Raw genomic sequence first — 18,814 nt, 5'->3', positions numbered from 1 at the left:
ATGAATAAAACAAGATAATGGATCACAGCAAGTGACCAGTAGTGGGGTTGTATGAGAGAGTCAGCATCAGTAAGATAAAATTCCGTTGTGATCAGACTGTGTTTTGTTTTAAGATTCATTTTTTCCCAGTATGTCTTAGAGGTGTTTTTGTGTCAGCACATATTGTTCTGCCTCGTTCTTTTCAGCAGTCATACCCTATATAATATGGTATGTATTCCTACAATTTATTTAGCTATTCTTCTGATGAAAAGCTCTCTCTTGACTTTAACTTCTTATGCAATGCAGTACTATTTCCCTGTCTTAAAATGGTCATAGAAACACTATTTCTCTATACACAGAAAGGCCACTTGAGGTGGATGGCTCTATCCTGCAGTATAAATCCTTCTAACCTCATGGAGGGAACATGGTAAATCTGAACATACCACAAGAATTTACTGGGGCAGGAATGAGTGCATGTGTGTATATATATGTGTACATGTACATGTGTGTATGTTTACAATGATAGATATACATAATTGATAGCTAAGTTTTACATCTAATAATCATAGAGCTCGTACCACTAGCTCTATTTTTTAAGTGCCTGAACCATCTTGAAATACTCCATTAGAAGCAAAGCAAAGTTCATAGTGAAAGGGTTCTCATTTTTAAATGTTTAGAAATACATGTGTTTTGGCACAGTTTCAAGGTGCTCACTTCAACCATAGCACCTTCAAGTCAACGAGTTTACAATTTCTTGAGAGCTTTTGGAAACTATTCTGTTATCAAAACTCAATTTTGTCTAAGTTAAACTAGTGAAGTAATAGACATTATTATCTCAAATGAGAGAAATGAAAGAAATGTTGTTTATCTTTTCCCTTATGCATAGTTACATGGAAAGGAATATTGTAGGGCTCCTTTCACCAATCTTATTCTTTTCTAAGAGCTCTTCGTCCTCTGCCATTTTCATGGCTAAACAGCACATAGTCTCATAAGGGACCACACTGCCCATCAGGTCTGCTTAGTCCATATGTTTTAAGTATCTAATAATTCTCTTCCAATTTAACATGTTATTATAAGGCTGCTTTTCACTATGTCTCAGAATGTTCCACACTTCTTCACCAACTCTTTTCTTTTTATCTGGAAAGTCTTTGTCACAGGGCTTGACTTTAGGGCAAAATTCTCAATAGAGCAGGAAGAAGCCACCTGGTGACCATTTGAAAACATTGTAATCATTCATCTTTTGAGTGCCATGTAATAAGTGCATCATCCTTCATTTCCCAATTTTGTCAGTCTTTGCAATTTACTAAATTTGGATTTCTCTTCTCCAGACATAGTTTTCCAAACCTCCAAACTTTGACTGGATATATAAAATCTCCTTTGTGCACTTTGTGGGAAGTCAATCAGATACCCTGTCTCTAGTTTTCTTGGGTTACTTTCAGCTATCAGGATATCTATATTTTGGTTCTTCGATTCCTCAGTTCAGGTATAGCTTTTAGGTAATCAATTCTTTTAAGAGCTACTAATCTAAATATATGATTATCTATTATGTATCTAGAATGTATATAGCATTGTCATTATAGCTACCATTTATTGAAAGTGTATCATGTAAAAAGACAAGGATGCCCACTCTTTCCACTTTCACTCAACATAGTACTGGAGTCCTAACCAGAGCAATCAGACAAGAAATAAGAGACATTCAGATAGGTAAGGAAAGGTAAAAATGTCACTATTTGCAGATGACCTGATATTATACATAGAAAACCTTAAAGACTCCACCAAAAAACTTACAGAACTAATAAATTATTTCAATAGAGTTTCAGGATACAAAATCAATATATAGTTGTCTTTCTATATACTAATGACAAACTAGCAGGAAGAGAAGTTAAGAAAATAATCCAATTTATAATGGCATCAAAAAGAATAAAACACCTAGGAATACATTTCACCAAAGAGGTGAAAGACCTTTTCTCTGAAAACTGTAAGATGTTGGTGAAAGAAATTGACGACAACACAAAGATATGGAAAGATATACTATGCTCATGAATTAGAAGAATTAATATTGTTAAAATGTCCGTACTAACCATAGCAATCTACAGATTCAGTGGAATCCCTATCAAAATGCCAATGGCATTTTTTACAGAACTAGAACAAATAATCCTAAAATTATACAAAAACACGAAAGATCCCAAATAGTTAAAGCAATCCTGAAAAAGAACAAAGGTGGAGGCATCATGCTCCCTGATTTCAACCTATACTACAAAGCTATAGGAATCAAAACAGTATGGTACTGGCACAAAAACAGACTCACAGCTCAATGGAAGAGAATAGAAAGCCCAGAAATAACCCATGCTTATATGGTCCATTAATCTATGACAATGGAGGCAAAAATATACAATGGGTAAAAGTCTTTTCAATAAATGGCATTGGGAAAACTGACAGTTAACATGCAAAAGAATGAGATTAAACCACTTCGTTACACCATACATACATAAACATAAACTCAAAATGGATTACATACCTAAATGTAAGACCTCAAACCATAAAACCCCTAGAAGAAAACATAGACAGTAGGCTCTTGGACATCAGCATTAGCAATATGGTTTTGGATATGTCTCCTCAGGCAGGGAAAACAGAAGCAAAAATGAACAAGTAGGACTACATCAAACTAAAAAGCTTCTGCACAGTGAAGGAAACATCAACAAAATGAAAAGGCAACCTATCAAATGGGAGAAGATAGTCATAAATGATAGGCATGAATTCCAAAGTATATAAAGAACTCACATAACTCAACAGCAAAGAACAAATAATCTGATTACATAATGAGCAGAGGATCTGAGCAGACACTTCTCCAAAGACAGCACACAGATGGTCGACAGACACATGGAAAGATGCTCAACATCACTAATCATCAGGGAAATGCAAATCAAAGCCAGAATGAGATACCACCTCATACTGGCCAGAATGGCTAGTATCAAAAAGACAAGAAATAAAAAATGTTTGCAAGGATGTGGAGAAAAGGTAATCCCCATGCACTGTTGGTAGGAATATAAAATGGTTCAGCCACTATAGAAAACAGTATGGAGGTTCTTCAAAATATTAGAAATAGAAATACTATATGACCCAGTAATTCCACTCCTGGGTATTTCTCCAAAGAAAAAAAAAACCACTGATTGAGAATGTTCCCCTATGTTTATTGCAGCATTATTTACAATAGGAAAGATATGGAAGCAACCTGCATGTCCATTGATAGATGAATGAATAAAGAAGAGGTGGTACATATACGCAATGGAACATTACTCGGCCATAAAAAAGAATGCAATCTTGCCATTTACAGCAACATGGATGGGCCTAGAGGATATTATGCTAAGTGAAATAAGTCAAACAGATAAAGACAAATACCATATGACTTCATGATATCTAAATGGTATCTTATATGTAGAATCTGAAAAACAAATGAACCAATGAGCAAAAGAGAAGAATCGGTTGTTTTCAAAGGGGCAGGGTGTGAGGCATGGGAGAAATAGGTGAAGGGGATAAAGGAAAGAAAGAAAATAAAGAAAATATATCATATGCTAACTTAAAAGAATTTATCATTTACTTGGAGAGCCAAGACTATCATAACAAACAAAATTTACTTGTTTTGTTAAATCTAACAAACATATATTAATTACCTATGATGAGCTAGGCATTTTGTTATATTCTGGAGAAAATGAAAATGAACAAAACTTACACCTTTGAAAAACTTACACATAATAGATACTAAGTCAATTCATAAACATGCAACATGAATGGTATAAAATTCCATCAGATACAAATTAGCACTTCTGACTGTGGTGGTCAGGAGACGGTTCATAAAGGTGTCATTCGAATTGGACTTTGTTGGGTGAAGAAGACAATTTTAACAATGACAATTAATGTGGCCAAACTGGATGGGCATAATATTCTGTAAGTCAGAAGACAGGTAATCAACTGAACAATAGAACAAGTGTCACTGGTCAGACTAGCGAGCCAACTTAGGAAAGCAACATGGCAGGTTTTTGGGTAAAGAACAGGAAGCAAACACATAGTGTGGCCTTAATCAAATAGGTGAATCTACAGATTTATTGACTTAGTGATGATTTGGATTAAAGTTCTGTGCTCTTCCCTGGGTAATATGATGTTTATATATAAAATGCCAAGACTGTCCTTCTCCTCATGGTATGATGGAAAGAAATACAATTATTTACAAAGTCTCTTGAAAATACTAAAAACTGAAAGGGTTGGACATGTGTTTGAAATTTAGACTGCATTCCATGGGTAAATGTATAGACCAACATCGTCACGAACTCTGATCCACAATCCCCATAAGCAACCAACACAACTGATGTTTCACATCTATGCTGAGTCGTCATCAGATTCCTTGGAGGACGTTACAAATTCCTGCAAAAACAACTCAGGGTAAAGTTTTGCTTGGCTCACTGAAGCTAAAATTTTAAGCAGACCTATGAAATGACTTGAGTTTTCATTTTTCAGCTGTAGGAACTGGAGCTCTTTGAATCTTAAGATGTAAAATTAACTGACATACACTTTTACAGATGCAGAAAAGAGCTTGGGCATGTGCAGGTCCTAGGTCAATATTATTGCATAGGGAGTTAGCCTCAATTCCTCCTACCTTAGCTTCATAATATTCAGTAAACATCACAGAGCTCACACCTTTCCTCACTCCCTAAATTCCATTTTCCATTGTCTTGGTTTATTTGGACATTTCCTCAGTTACTGAGTGTCTGCTGACTGTTGGCATAGCACTAGACACTGAGAACTCCTTAATGAGCAAGGCAGAGCTACTTCAGAGCCCACAGTGGATTGGGCAAGTAAGAAAGTCAGAAAATTTACTATAAAATGGTAAATGCCAGAGTTAGAGGCATGCACAAGGTGATAAAAGAATAACAGAGAAGGGGCCCAAGCATCAGAGGATGCTTTCCAGAATAGCTAATCCTTGAGCTAAATTTAATATTTAAAATATTAATAACAAGTAAATGTTAATCAAGTGACCAGGTCTTGAAAGTAACATGTGCAAAGTCACTGAGGCTGATCCAGAAATGCCAATAGACCAATAAGGCTCATACCAAGGACACATTAAGAGAGAAAACAGGAACAGAAGCTGGAAAGATAGGCAAGGACCAGATCATGGGGGTCTGTGCTTAATAAAAATATAATAACATACACCCATGTACATCCTCTAAGTCAAAATTGTGTTTATTTACCCAGCACATACACATTTTTATGGGCCCTCATAGCAAATTTATGTAAGATGACTTGGTGCCAACATTTAAAAAAACATTAAAAAATTTAACATGAAAAATCCAGATTTCTTATCTTCTGTTTAAGATGCAGAAGACAATACTGGACCCAAATTTCAGTAGGGTTGGAGCTAAATTAATACTTCCACTTTAAATGGGAGACAGGCCTTCTATGCTTCATAGACCCAGTCCCCCTCCCATTATCTCATCCCCAACTCATTTAGGCTGTGTGCTTGGCCTGTGAAGACATCTCCATTCATAAATTCTGCTCTGTGCCCTGTTGGTCCAAAGTGATACAGCTTCGTCCAGTAAAGGGAAATCAATCATAAGTTTCCATGGGAATTGGTATGTTTTCAGTGGTTGAAAATTACTTAGGCTATCCCTGTAAAAGGAAGCAGGCCTACAATTAAATTAAACAACACAAAGTCGAGCAACATGTTTCTAAGTGAGTTCTCCGTGTTAGTTCTATGACTAAGCCCCAAAGGGGAAATGGAAAATTCAGAGAGTGACTCTTCAAAAAACCCGATACCATATTACGTGACAAAAATCACAACATATCTAGGAATAAATATAACTGAAAAGCAAGATACATAAAAAACAGTAAGACTATCAAATGACAGACATAAAAGAAGACCTAAATAACTCCAAGATATCTAATGTTCTTAGATGGGAATATTTATTAAGTGGAGCCATTTTCAAGCCACTTTTGTAGGTGAAAATATTGGTAGTGTCATTTGTTTCAACAAAAATATAAATACAACTTTCCCCAAATCTATAAATTTAGTGGAATTCACATCAATATCCCAACAATGCTTTTTACAGGGTTTGACAAGCTAAATCTGAAATTCAGATTGAAGTATACAGGGCCAAGACAATTTGAAGAAGAAGGGATTGTGCCGTACCAGTTGTATTATTGAGCCATCTTAACTTCTGTGGGATAAACAGGTCATTAAGAATGAAGAGCCTAATTAGCACTCACAATATAGGTAGGTCACGGGGTAGGTCACGGGGAAGGCAGGACAGCATGGAGAAGACAAGTAATGACTTTATAGCATCTTACTATGCTGATGCTGATAGACAGTGACTGCAATAGAGAGGGTGAGGATTTGACAATATGGGTGAATGTTGAAACCACTGTGTTGTTTATGTGAAACCATCATAAGACTGTATATCAATGATACTTTAATAAAAAAAATGAATAGCCTAAAAACAGAATCACAAATATATGGAAACTTAGTATCAGACAGAACTGGCACCACAACTCTGTGGGAAAAGAATAGACTATTCAGTAAATGATGCTGGCTATTTATACGACAAAAATTAGATTCTTACCTCAGAACATTACACATACCCCTCCCCCAAAGAAAATCTAGATGGCTTAAAGACCTAAATGAGAAAGGGCAAAATGCTAAATAAACATTTTAAACAATTTTTTAGAAGAAAGTGTGTAAGGGGAATGCTTTATGATGTATGATAACAGAGTAGGAAAGATTTTTTTTAGACAAGTAAGAAAAGGGAAAAAGATAGCAGAAAATAATGATAAATTACACTACCTCAGAATTTTTAGATCTTTTGCATTAAAAATTCACCGTAAACAAAGTTTAAAAACTGTTCATAGAATGGGGGAAGACTTGCAACATACTTAACCAACAAAGGCTCAGTATCCAAAGCATATAAAGAACGCTAAAATTATCCAGAAAAAGACAAACCAGCTAATAGAAAAATGGGCAAAGGACATGAACAGGCAATTCACGGTAAAAGAAGTCTGAATGGCCAATAAAAATGGAAAAAGGTATTCCACCTCACTAGTAATCAGAAAAACATAGTTTAGAACCACAACAAGATGCCATTTCACACCCATCACTTTTGCCATCAATTAAGACATCTGGTAAGACTGGTATTGGTAAGTATATGGAGAAAGGGGAGTTCCCACTCATCACTGGTTAAGGTTTAAATTGGTTTGTTTTGGAAGACAGTTTTGTAATACTTGGTGGAGTTAAAAATGGGTGCACCCAGCAGAAGGAGAGGTGTGCATAACAATGTACATATAGTTGTATCAAAATGCCTTGTAGCCTTCTTTGTAAATAGCAAAGAAGTGAAAATCTTCTACTGTCCTATAGTAGAGAAGTGGATTTTTTTAAATCTGTGGCTTTTTAATGTAATGGAATGTTACACATTAGTTCAAAAATGAACCCCACCTACATGTATCAACAAGGAAAATATTCAAACATTATTGAATAGGAAAAAAACACAAGTGAAAAAGGACACATCCTGTATGACACCATCATTTAGAATTTTTAAACCCACAAAACAATACCATATATTTTACAGAGATACATGCCTATGTAGGAAAAGCACAAAAACATGCATGAGAATGATAATATTGGGATAGTGGACCCTCTAGAGAGAAAGGGTGAAGGGAGGGATAAAGTAGATATTTTATTCATAGAAAAGGGGTCAGGATGCTAAAGCAAATATGACAAAATGTTGACATCTGATTATCTTAAGGGTGGGTCCACTGGTTGTACTTTCTTGCTCTCCACTTCCTTTCCCACCATCGAGACATGGATCCTCATCATTCCTTGCCTGAATTACAATTGGTGAGCTGGGCTTACAGATGCCGCTTTTTCCTCATTCCAGGCCATCCTGCATTCTCTCTCTAGGCTAAACTTCCTTCCACATTGCTTTCATTATGTCATTTCCATGTCCTTGTGGTCCTCTTTCCTTCTGCAGTGAATGGAAACTCCTCAGCCAGCCAGGATTTCTAAACTCTCCTAAATCTGAACTCACCTTTCCTAGTCAACTACTCAAAACAACAGGCACTTTAAAATACAAATGGCTAACAAACTTATGAAAGAATACTCATGAATGCAAATTAAAACAAGTCATTTGCAGCTGTCAGTCAGCAAGGTTTTGTGTTGTGTATTTTTTAGGTGCTACTGCTCAGGAGTGACAGGAGAGTAATAAATTTGTCTCTTATTCTCTGCTGGCAGAAGTCTTAATCGGTGTCATCTTTTTGGAAGGCAATCTGGTGACATGAATTAAGAGCTTATGACATAATGAATCTGTTTCTGGAAATGTAAAGGAAATAATCTGAAATAAGGAAAAATCTTTATCCATAACTGTTATTTATAGTTACAAGCAATTAGGTATAACCTAATGCCAATTGATAGGATGCATGCACACAATGAAGGATTATGTTAAAAATATGTAAAAACATGGGGGAATACTTACACTTTCATATTGGTGGGGGTGAGTCAGTATTTAAAGCTGTATGACCATTAAGAGAAATCTTATATTTTACTACTGAGTTCGTTTTCTTTCTCTCCCAGCATGCCATTTCACATTTTTTTCTCTTCAAACCTCCAAAATTCCTTCTTCCCTCCTCTATTTATACATGTGAGTACCTCTTATTTATTAAGAAAATTCATCACTAAATTGTCCCATTTACCTATCCCTTCATATTCTGCCATCCTTCCTGTTAAAATCAATTAACTTTTCCTATCTCCAAGTCCAATTTGGCCACTACGTTTCAAGCCCTCTCACTTCCTCAGTGATTCTACTCCTGGCATTATCCCTTCTGTCTCCTGCAACATCAATTTCTCCTCTCTCTCGCCGCAAAACCACTGATTCTTCCCATTTCCAACATAGTCACTCCAGGATAAAGCCATCAAATCTTTCACTGGGTAACTTCCAACACTAGCTAACCGCTCTTCCTATTTCCTCCCTTATCCCCATGCAGTCTTATAACCTTCCAACGGCTTTCTTCTGTGCTTATAATAAAATCCTAAATCTTTACCATGGCCTGTGGGGTCACACATGATCTGGGCCCTGCCTAGCTCCCATCTCTCTGCCCCCAGAGACTTGATATTTGCTACTCCCTCTGCCTAAACTACACTTTTCCTGATCTTTAAATGGGTCACCCTTCCCCATCTTTCACAACTCTGCTCAAATATCACCTCCTCAGAGAGCCTTCCCTAAACACCTTATCTCGAATGACTTCCCTTCTTCAATAAACGGTGTTGGGAAAACTGGGCAGTGACAGACAAAAGAATGAAACTGGATCCCTTTCTTACACCATACATAAAAATAAACTCAAAATGCATTAAAGACCTAAATGTAAGACCTCAAACTTGAAAACTCCTAGAAGAAAACATATGCAGTAAACTCTTAGATATCAGCATTGGCTGATTTTTCTACCATGTCTCCCTAGGCAAGGGAAACAAAAACAAAAATAAACAAATGGGACTATATCAAACTAAAAAGCTTCTACACAGTGAAGGAAACCATCAACAAAATTAAAAAGCAACCTACCGAATGGGAGAAGATATTTGCAAATAATAAGGGGTTAATATCCAAAATATATAAAAAAAACTCATGCGCCTCAACACCAAAACAAACAAATAAATAAATAACACAATTATAAAATGGGCAGCGGACCTGAGTAGACAGTTCTTTCTCTAAAGATGACATGCAGATGGTCAACAGACACATGAAATGATGCTCAGCATAGCTAATCATCAGGGAAATGCAAACCAAAACCACAATGAGGTATCATCCCACACCAGTCGGAATGGCTAGTATCAGAAAGACAAGAAATAAGACAAGTGTTGGCAGGGATGTAGAGAAAAGGGAAGCCTCATGCATTGTTAGTGGGAATGTAAGTTGGTACAGCCATTAAGGAAAACAGTAAGGAGGTTCCTCAAAAAATTAAAAATAAAAGTACCATATGACCTAGTAATTCTATTTTTGGCTATTTACCCAAAGAAAACAAAACCACTAATTTGCAAGAATATATATACCCTATCTTTACTGCAGCATTATTTACAATAGGCAAGATATGGGAGTAACCTACGTGTCCACTGATAGATGAATGGATAAAGAAGGTATTGTACATATATACAATGGAATACTATTCAGCCATCAAAAAGAAAGAAACCTTGCCTTTCTTGACAACATGCGTGAAATTAGAAGGTATTACTATAAGTGAAATAAGTCAGACATAAATGCCATATGATTTCACTTATATATGGCATCTGAAAAACACAACAAACGAACAAATAGACTCATAAAAGCAGAGAACTGGTGGTTGCCATAGGGGAGGGGATGCAGGGATGGGCAAAATAGGGGAAGGAGATTAAGAGGTACAAACTTCCAGTTATAAAATAAATGAGTCATGGGGATGAAAAGGACAGCATGGGAAATACAGTCAATAATATTGTAATAACTTTGATGGTGACAGATGATAATTAGGCTTAGCTTACTGCGGTGAGCGTTGCATAATGTATATAATTGCTGAGTCACTATGTTGTACACCTGAAACTAACATAATACTCTATGTCAACTATATTTCAATTTAAAAAAACAGCTCCTGCATCCTCCTTAGCCTGGCTTGTTTTCTTCACAGACCTCATTGCCACTTGAAATGACAGTGTTTATTTATAATTCCCCATAGCTGTAATTAAAGCCCATTGTAGGCAAGGATTTATTTGCCTTGCTTATTATTGTATCACCAGCATCTAGAATAGTGTCTAGTATATGGTAGAAGCTAAAAAATATTTATTATGTGAATGAACTAAAATAAATCTACTTTGAAAAGACTAAAAGAAAATTATCTGGGAGGTAAGATTATAGGTTTGTTTCCACTTTCTTGATGCTTTCCACTATTGATTAAATTTTCTACATTGAATATATCTTTTATAACAAAGAAGAATACAACTACTTAAACTAACAAAAAAGAGCCTTTACTCTGGCCAGGCCCATTTTATCACTTCAGAACAAGCACTCGATGCATGTTCATTTCATCGTCACACCTTTTCTCGTGCCTTCTTTTCTCCCTTTACGTCTGATAACCCTCTTAAACCTGAGCTCATGGCCCACCTTCTCCATGCCACCTTTCCAGGATATTCCCATCCTCAGGGACTCCCTCCTGCCAAGACTTTGCAGGTAACTGGGTGTGGTGTGCTTCATTTACTCATTCTCATTCACTAAGCGTTTTCTGTTTGCTGTTGAATGTGTGTGTCTGTGAGAGAGAGGATACATATATACGTATGCTTAGTATGAGCTGATTTTCTCTTTTCAGCAGATACCGTGTCTTAGCCTTCTCCACTGGTCTCTACATAAAACTGATGGCAAAGTAAGGGCCCAGTAAATACTTGGTGTGGAAGCTACTGGGTCTTGAAGCCAGGGTCTGGAAATTCATGTGCTCCTCCCATTATCCCATGCTCCACAGTATCAGAAGCTGCTATTTACTGAACACCTACTGTGTGCTGTGTCCTTGCCATCCATTTTCCCTCTCAGCAAGTAGGAACTGCTTTTATTTTCATTTTAAGATTGAGGAAACTGAAACTTGGAAAGGTTAAGTAACTTGCCTGAAATGACAAAGCGTGAAGTGGTAAGGCCTGGATTGACAGAGCCTGAGCTCTTTGCCACTGTGACAACCGAAGGCTGATCTCCACTCACCCACTCGCCACAAGTGTGCTTTACGTCGAGCCGCATGCCCATGGTCAAGTTACTTAACCTCGCCAAGTCTCGGTTTCCGCATTTGTTAAATGGAGACAAAACCACCTTACAGGGTGGTTGTAAACATCAAGATACGAGTAGTGTCTTGTGTAGTGCCCAGCGCAGAGCACACCCTGAGTCAATGGTAATTATTATTATGTGCTCTGCCACCTCCTTGGCGCTTGCGCTTTAAAGTTGGGTGTGGCAGCCCCGTCTCGTTCCTTTCTGCACAGTGACGGGCCGTGGGCAGGTCTGCATCTCCAAAGCCAGGGCTCGGAGCTCTGTGGCAGTGGAGAAGGTGCTGTCTGAAAAGCCTGGGCAGCAAGAACGCAAATAAGCAGCCCCAGCCCAGGTTCATGAGAGCTCGGATTTCCTTGGCTGAGTGTGTAATTATAGGAAGAAGGTTGTGTTTTTGTTTGTCATCCTGGCCCACTGATCTAAACATCTCTCGCTCCTCAGGAATTATTTTAGGACCAGGAAGCAGCACTCTGTTTATTGAAAGAGTCACAGAAGAGGATGAAGGCGTCTATCACTGCAAAGCTACCAACCAGAAGGGGTCCGTGGAAAGTTCAGCATACCTCACTGTTCAAGGTAAACAGCTGCTTCAGAAAGCAACCAGAAACTGTTCAGACGTCTATTTCCCTGTTTGTTTGACTTGCCACCTCCCAGTCTCCTGCTGCGCCCCGGTCTGTTCCTTTCCCTGACCTCCCCCACTCCGGTCCCTGTGGGAACGGCCTGTCTGGTTCCTCCGGGCAAGGCAGAAGGTGGCCACCCTGAGAGCCTGCCATGTGAACACAGTCTCTGCAGGGGAAGTAGGTCCCGGAGGAGAGGAAAGCCAGGGGCTGCCAGGTGATGACGCTGACCAGCACAGAATGACGGGGGTGACCGCACCTGGGAGAAGGAACTCCAGAAGGGAAGGAGACAGGTGGAGATGGAGGAGACAGCCCACGCACTGGAAACTGCTCATTCTTTTCCCCTTTCCAATTCCCACGAGTTAGGCATATGCTGCTCTTCCAAATGTTTTCATCAGCTGCTTCTTAACAGGGAGTACACTGCAAAATATTATCGGAGAGAAACAGCACATAATAAAGAGACCACTTCTAAAACATATGCCAAGGGCTTCCTCTTTATAAGCCTCAGATAGTCTGTTGAGCAGCAAAATTCCACAGTGGCCTAATCCTACCCTGGGCTAATGGCCATGTGGCTTCCATTTAGAAAATCGTGTAGACCTCAATTCCAGTTCTCGAATGCCAAGAATCATCCAAAACCTAATGTTTATAACGGCATGAAATATCAAATTGGCACCCCGTAGATGTAAATATCTATGCCACACTGAGGTTTGACACAATAGATGTAATTTGTTCAGTAGCTCATTACCAAACATTCCCTGGGAGATTTCAGAGTATCTAAGTATTTCCAGGAGAGGCACCAGGGAGAAGGCAACATAATGAGCTCTTCCGGCCTGGAAACTTACCCTGCCTCAAGAATGTAGCTGAATTTGGACCCCTTTAAAACAAAACATCACCCCCATTCATTTGTAAGGAGATGATTTAAGAGAGGCTCCTGAGAAATCTGAAACTTATGCAACCACAAGTTTATACTTCCAGAAAAGGTTGAGGGTAGCATTGCCCAAACACTTTGGGTAAGGGTTCTGTTTGTCTCCCAAGTAATCCTTGTTTTAAAGTAGACTTTCAGCTCTTCTGTCTACATATGGAGAAAACAGTTGATTAAGTGCGTATCACTCTTTAACACTTCCTTCTTCAAAGGATTGTTCATTTATCTTTTAACAAGGACTCCCCTGCGTGGCCAGGGAGGGACCTGGATCTGAGAGGGCTACAGCAGACACCAAGGAGGATGCGCTGATCCTCAGGCTGCAGGTGTATTTCCCCATAACAGCCCTGTAAGAGCCACAGAGCAGTTATTATGAAACCCCAGCGAAGAAGGAAAGGACTAACCTAAATCTACAGCCAGGGAATGGCCGACCTGCAGACAATACCAGGCTGTCTCCTCAGATTCTCTCAACCCACCTTCCCTGCCACAGGTCTGTTCCCACTCTCCTCTGCTAGGAAATGGGGTTGGCAATGGCTGGCATCTGGCAGCTTGGGAAAGGCCCTTGCCTGAAGCAGATATTTATGCAAATTTGTAGGTCTCCCCAGCCTCCCGTCTTCTGCCGGGTTGACCTGGGTTTCCTGGAAGTTACACTGCTTGAAGGCATCTGTGAGTTTCTTCTGCCCCCCAACCATGACCCCCACCCTTCCGTTTGCCACAAGGCTGCTTTCCGGGAGGCCTGCTGGTATCCCTGTGCTGTCTGTGGCTGGGGCAGTGGCACTGGGGAGCCTCCCAGACTGCGCTGGAGCCAGTACTCTGACCATCAGGACCATGACTCCCTACATCGGGCTAAGCATGGCCTTTGGTCACTGTGTTAACGCAGCCGGAATGTCTTTTGTCCCTGGTCCCCCCCCTGGCTTCAGCCAAATCCTCTTTATCTTCTAAGGCCAGTTTAGATGCTTTCCATTCTCTAATGTCCTCCAGGACAAACAGCTGAGTCAGATACCCATTCTCTTCTCTGCTCTCCTACAGCACGGTTCTTGGATCTTAAGTCAGTATTCACTTTATTCTGCCTTTTGTTATTATTTAGGCATTGATAAGCTTGTCTTCCCTACTGAATCGTAAACTTCTTGAGGCAGGAACTGTACCTAACATAACTTTGTATCCCATACCCATGCCTAGCACTTAGTAGGAAACTGACTTTTATTAGTGCCTCTCTGTGCAGGCACAGCGCTCCACACGTGCCATTCTTAAGCCCATTAACTTCAGAAGAATCCCAACAAGTAAGTAGTATTACCTTCAGTCTACAGATGGGAAGATGGAGACCCAAAGAGGTTAAATGACCTGCCCGAAGTCACACAAGGAATACTGGGTGAGGCTGAGACTTGAGTCCATGTCTTTGGAAATGGCGGCGTTTCCATCCTTCCTCCATTCGTCTCATTCCTGAAGTACCTTGGGAACTTGTCCAAAAGGCCTTAGCCCAGAACTGAGCTTTTAGTCTCTTTCAGTTATCCTGTTATTTGGTTTTCTCTCTACCTGCTTCCACACTTCCTACGCCAATTCCTTTCCCCATTAATGTGCTTTTCTGAAAAGTCAGACAACGTAAGGAGTACTATCACTGATAATTTCTAGAAGTTTCTATCCTACTCTATCATTTGCTTTGAGGAAACGGGAGATAATTTTCACTGAAGGGCCATTGCAGATGTTCTGACCCCTATCATCTCTTGGCCTCCCAAACAACCTACCTACTTCTCCTCTCACCCTCTTCCAATCCACTCCCAGATTTAGAGTGATCCTTTTAAATGACTAGGCTTATGACATGTCACCTCCCTGCTTCAAAAATCTTGCAGTGGCTCCTCATGCCTATTTCCCTCATCCAGGCCACACAGGGTCCTCCACGGGCCACTGCTCCAGCCCTCCTCATACCCTTCCCACACGACCCAGCACTCCAGCTGCACTAAACCACTGTGGCCCCTGAACACACACTGTGTTCCTCCGACTTTCCTGTCTTTACACCTCATTTTTTTTTTGTTTGTCTGAACAGCCTTCCTCCTGAAATCGTTCTCCCTCCGGACAATCCTACTCATCCCTGAAAATTCACTTTTGCTCTCATGTCATTTTCTGTGCACCAGACCTCTTGTCTTCCCATCATTTTCCATCATCTCCCTTCTGTGCTCCCCCAGAACTTGATGTGTGCGTTTAAGGCAATGTTTATCATTGTTTATTATTCACTGTTCTAGCCCAAAGCACTCAAGAAATGTTTGTCGGATTAATCTATTTAGAAAACCGCCACTGAAGCGAAGGTCTGAGAAAAGAAATACATCAATATATGGTTTAGGGCAATAGAGATAAGCCAAATTCAATGAGTTGTTAGCACCTTATTTGTCCAGGACTAGGCAGTCGATGGACAGGTAATCCAAGAGCCCTAACCTCAGTGCGCTTTGAAAACCTCGATGGGAGGAGATTTGGGAACCCCTGAAATGACAGAACCACATCAGAAAACAGTTATCCTCCTATGGATAAAGGACAAACACTAGTTTGTACAAAACAGATTACTAAATGCTGCTAATAAGAGCTCAGGGGCTTCAGAGAGAGAAAGGAGGGCATGGAGGGTGACCTGACCCCTAAAGGAGGCCTTATAGGATGTCTGATTGGCAAGATGATGATGAGGCAGGAAAGACAGCGAGTTATGAGACAACTTTGGACCTTCTACACTGGTAAAGCCCTTGGTAATAACAGTAGGTAATTCTAAGTATTTCCTATGGCCAGTCCACTGAATTTTCTGAAGAACTGGTACTTTTGATTCATTACCTGTTTTCTCTCATGTGGCATTAATCTTCCACATCCCTTAGAGAAATGGTATGGTCTGCAAGGTGGCTGCAAAAACTCCATACATATGGCTCCTTTTTTCCCATTTATTATCCCCAACTGCCATGCTTTTTGAGTTGTGTCTGATTTCTATGGTTTTATGCTTTCTCCCTCACTCCCTTTTGAAAGTTCTTTTTCTGCTTTCAGAGTGATAGCTATTTCCAAACTTTCTGCTTAAAAACTGTGGTTGGCTGAGAAAACAGATCACCCACTCTGCAATCATGAAACCACCTCTGAAATACTGTTCCCATTTATAAGAGAAGCATAAATAAAATGGAGCCCTGTCCTGGCACTAGGGTAATGTTAGAATAGTACAAGGAAATGGAGAGAGTTAGTAACAGAAGAGAGACAACTTGGGCGGGGACATGATGGTTTTCTTCAAATATTTAAGGAGCTTTTAGACTGAAGTGACATTCAAGTCATTCTTTGACACAGCAGAAAAGATAACTGGAACCAAGGAGGGGACATGGTGGTGAAGTTTCAAGGAAGTGGATTTCAGCTCTGTGTAAGGATGTACTTTCAAATAGGAAGAATTTTGGAAAGTTGATATTACGTGGATCTTATGAGGTAGATACAGTATCGTTAATGGAAGCATTCTGGGCTCACTGAAGAAAAATCTGATCCCTGGATACTATTTAGAACAGATGAATGCAGCACCTGCTTAGTAATTTTATCACTGAGTTAGATGCTTGCTCCACAGCCTGAATCAGTCACACTTCTCACTCTAGTGTCTCTGGAATGTTCCCTGGCTTTAGGCTCCATCCCTCGGTACGTGCATACAGGCCCTTCACACTGACCTATCTTGTCAGGTTGAGTCTAGGAAATGTAACCAGGCAAATGAGTTGTGTCTGTGGCTATGTTTAACAGATTTAAAGAGGTACATGAATTTGCCAGGAAGGAAACTGTCTGCTTTTTTTATTTCCTTTGAAAAGGGATTCTTATACTCATAGATAAAACAATGTGTTATTTTTGTATCTGAAAAGGATGAGCGGACTGGGGAGTCAAAGTCCCTTCTTTAAATAATCACAGGTCTTGTTTGGTTTGGACTGCACACGAGCACATGAGCACACGTGGAGCCCTCCGAGGGGAAGTTCTAATATTAAAACAACAACAAAGCTGCTACTAACTAAAATAATTTCTGAAATCAACAGAGCACTCCTAGCCCACGGAACTCAATGAGACAGTCACAATGAAAGTAGGCACATTTGCAACCAAGGACTGAAAATAAACTATTATTTTATCATTATGATTGCAAGTAAATAACCATAGCCTGCATAGATAAAAATCTTGGAATAGATTTAGGCCTTGCTATGGGAATACTATTTCAATAGAATTTATAATTACACAGGAGAAAACAACTTAGAGAATAACTACCATTTTGAACATTCTTTTTGAGGATGACCAATGGATGCAAAAATCGTGGTATGCACAGAAAGATAGCTTCAGGATCCTGCAGTGTAAATGCTTGAGATGGCATTGTAGGCATGGTTTGTAAACTTTGTGCCAAAGAAATTGCACATTAACACATTTCAGGAAAGGGCTCATGCAGCAGGAAGTATGCGCTATGTTGTTTTTTTTTAAATGAAATTCCAAAAGTGAAGAATAGGAAAAGCTCAAAATAGAACCGTCTTGGATATCCAGCTACTTCTCTTCATCACCCTGGCTGGCTCGCCATTTTCATTTCTCCTTTTTGACCCTCGGGGGTGCTGGCAATACAGAAGGGCTTCTCAAGGAGAGAACAGTGCTCAAAACAGTGAAATGAAGTGGCTGCTCACTAATTTCACCCAGGGGGCTGGGGGATGACTATGACTGCCTTTGTACTTCAAATCTGAACAACAACATAAAGGTGGCCTTGATCAAGAATTCAAAAGACAGGGATGGAATTCAGTTATAAATATTGTATGTTCACTGAACATTCAGTGCACTGTTTTAAGCACATATCCTGCATTAATCTACTTAACTTTTGCAAGAATCCAATGAGGATTTTTTTCTATTTACAAATGAGAACCTGGGGCAGAGAGGCTTAGGACTGTGTCCAAGGTTACAAAGCTAGGAAGTGGCAGAGCTGAGGACTGGACCCAGGTCCAACCACTGCTCTATAGCCTCTCAGTTCTCAGCAGCAGAGTCCCCGGGAGGAGATGAGGCGTAGGTGCCTCACTGCTCATGAGCGTGTCCCTTGGGCAAATGACTTACCTTCCCACTGCTTCAGTTCACTCATTTAGAAAGTGGAGGATGACAATGGTATACGACCTCATAGCATGGCAACAGTATCTGGCATATAACAGAAACCTTTTCAGCATCAGCTAATATTATTGTTTGTTAGTACGATCACCCAAATTCCATTTCAGCAAAGCTTTCTGTATTAGTTTTCTACTCAGCTAGTGAGTCAACCAAAGGCATTCCAAATCACAAAGTTCCTGTTTGACCTAAGGATCTAACTTGTTCTCATAAAAATGCATTATAGAACCGATGGCACATAACAGCAGTTTTAAATATCTTTACCTGTAATTACCCTTGAAAATGTACTTCTAATTTAATCTGAATACAGTATTTCCATACCTCACTGTCCTTAAGAAGGGCTCCAAACTGGTGTACACAGATTCCTAAAAAGTACACAAATAGTATGGAGGCCAATTTTA

General features: G+C 39.6%; 1 protein-coding gene across 6 annotated transcripts in view; it reads left to right on the top strand.

The window, feature by feature from the left end:
* Positions 1–18,814, top strand: part of FLT1 (fms related receptor tyrosine kinase 1) — a 172,570-nt gene that overhangs the window by 107,296 nt on the left and 46,460 nt on the right. For all 6 annotated transcript variants that reach the window (XM_073228657.1, XM_073228647.1, XM_073228655.1 and 3 more), the window contains exon 15: positions 12,219–12,350. In XM_073228657.1, coding sequence (XP_073084758.1) covers positions 12,219–12,350 — 132 coding nt within the window. The remainder of the gene's footprint in view (positions 1–12,218; positions 12,351–18,814) is intronic.

This window comes from Manis javanica, chromosome 1 (genome assembly GCF_040802235.1).
Source record: "Manis javanica isolate MJ-LG chromosome 1, MJ_LKY, whole genome shotgun sequence".
Lineage (NCBI taxonomy): Eukaryota > Metazoa > Chordata > Mammalia > Pholidota > Manidae > Manis > Manis javanica.
Note: the sequence above shows the minus strand (reverse complement) of the source record. Positions and strands in the feature narration are given on the sequence as shown.